Genomic DNA, 1,707 nt, shown 5'->3' with positions numbered 1-1,707 from the left:
CCCCCCCCCCCCCCCCCCCCCCCCCCCCCCCCCCCCCCCCCCCCCCCCCCCCCGGCCGTCCCCGCGGAGGAGCAGGCTCGCTGATTTGCTCGGGTCCGCCAGGCTCCTGCCTCCCCTCCCCCCCACCCCCCGCCTCCCCCGCCCCCCCAGCCGGGGCCGTCCGATCGCACTCGCTGCATATCAGAGGCTCGGCGCGGCGCGCTCCTCCTCGCTCCCGCTCCCCACTCCCGGGATGTGTCTCCGCCGTACGACGGGCTATGGCCACCACGACTTCCGGGTTCCGTCATTTCGTTCTCCCGCCGCCGACCCGCGCCGCCAAACTGAGGCTCTTCTATAAGCCAGGCAGCAGCCAACCTGCCAACACCTACTGACACTCACTCATCTCCCAGAGAGAGAAAGAGAGCGCGAGAGAGCGAGCGCGAGAGAGCGAGCGCGAGTGAGAGCGAGCGAGCGAGAAAGAGAGAGAGGGAGAGACAAAATACCTACCAGGAAAGGGGGGGAGGAAGTCCAATTTTTGCAAACTATTCAATTTTTTTTCTTGATTTTTCCCCTCCGCTTTCTTTGAACGATACTTTAAAGAGAGAGGATCATATTATAGATACCGCGGGGGCCAAGCTAAAAGAGGGGGGGAGGGGGGAGGAAAAATTTCAAGAAGCAGAAACCCCTCGCGGAGTTTTACTGGAAGAAAAAAAAAACGGGTCTGAAAGATTCCTCCTCTTCATCATCATCAACCATCATTCATTCACTACCTTGACATTCCGGGCTTTGATTGACAGCTGGAGTGGCAAAAAGCCATGAAACACGACAGTTCGGTTACATGTGGGCTGCTGACGGGCCGCTCGTAACCTTCAGTTCGGGGGCTTGACAATTTTTTTTCTTCTTTTTCTTCTTTTTCTTTTCTTTCTTTTTTTTTTTTTCAACTGAGGGGAAGAGAAGAGAAAGAGGGGAAAAGGAGGACCGAAGAGCAGGAGGAGGGGAGGGGGGAGGAGGAGGAGGAGGTGGAGGAGGAGGAGGAAGATCAGGAGGAGGAGGAAGAAGAGGAAAAAAGAGAAAAAGAAGAAATATCACAGAAAAAAAAAACTCTTCGTTGTCTTGCCTGGGCTTTCCCCCCCCCCTAAAAATAACATATTGGAGAATTGGGAGAAGTCTTTTTGGTTTGGAAAAAAAAAAAAAAAAGGAATCTTCAGCCTAGATCACTTTCTTATCCGGACTGGGATATTAAATATACGACACATCCAGGAGTTTATTGGAGCGCAGACTGATGGCGCAAAGGGTAGGTTTAAATCTCCAACACTTACCTAGATATAAATCCTCTCTTAAGAGGGGCCTGTCCCGGTGCCTTCTCTCCCTTCAACGCTGCTGCTGCTGCTGCTCGCTGCTTGATGATGGCGGCCAGTATTTAAAAAAATAGCAGCAAAATTATTCATCGGCTTTTCCCCCCCGTGCCTCTGCGTGTGTGCGAGTGTGTGTGCGTGCGTGTGTGCGTGTCTGGGCGCGCGTGTTCCAGCGCTGTGCGAGCGGGCGGGCGGCGAGTGCGTGTGAGTGGTGTGTGTGTGCGTGTGCAATTGTTACACGCTTTCGCCTCGCTCCAGCTTTTACCCCAGCAGCGCGATTCCCCCGGTTCTCCTGCTGCCGCCGCTGCCGCCGCTGCTCCCGCGGCTCGGGGCGGGCACGGGCTGCGTAGGAGCCGCCGCCGCCGCCGGGGCC

The 1,707-nt window shown here is 56.2% G+C and overlaps 1 protein-coding gene and 2 long non-coding RNA genes across 7 annotated transcripts in view; 1 reads left to right on the top strand and 2 right to left on the bottom strand.

Annotated features, from left to right (window-relative positions):
* Positions 1-916, bottom strand: part of LOC115301266 — a 9,364-nt gene extending 8,448 nt beyond the window's left edge. Inside the window, exon 1 of the long non-coding RNA XR_003913041.1 lies at positions 750-916. This is a non-coding gene — a long non-coding RNA (uncharacterized LOC115301266). The remainder of the gene's footprint in view (positions 1-749) is intronic.
* Positions 1-1,707, top strand: part of MEIS2 (Meis homeobox 2) — a 204,307-nt gene that overhangs the window by 1,214 nt on the left and 201,386 nt on the right. For 4 of the 5 annotated variants that reach the window (XM_029951023.1, XM_029951022.1, XM_029951026.1 and 1 more), the window contains exon 1: positions 1,039-1,273. The exons of the other annotated variant lie outside the window; for it this stretch is intronic. In XM_029951023.1, coding sequence (XP_029806883.1) covers positions 1,262-1,273 — 12 coding nt within the window. In that variant the 5' untranslated portion in view covers positions 1,039-1,261. Of the gene's footprint in view, positions 1-1,038; positions 1,274-1,707 lie in introns of those variants that run through there. 5 annotated transcript variants of the gene reach the window in all.
* Positions 1,299-1,696, bottom strand: LOC115301269. The gene is made up of 2 exons (XR_003913044.1): positions 1,600-1,696; positions 1,299-1,375 (listed from the first exon to the last, which is right to left on the bottom strand). It is a non-coding gene; the product is annotated as an uncharacterized LOC115301269 (long non-coding RNA).

This window comes from Suricata suricatta, chromosome 9 (genome assembly GCF_006229205.1).
Source record: "Suricata suricatta isolate VVHF042 chromosome 9, meerkat_22Aug2017_6uvM2_HiC, whole genome shotgun sequence".
Taxonomy (NCBI): domain Eukaryota; kingdom Metazoa; phylum Chordata; class Mammalia; order Carnivora; family Herpestidae; genus Suricata; species Suricata suricatta.
Note: the sequence above shows the minus strand (reverse complement) of the source record. Positions and strands in the feature narration are given on the sequence as shown.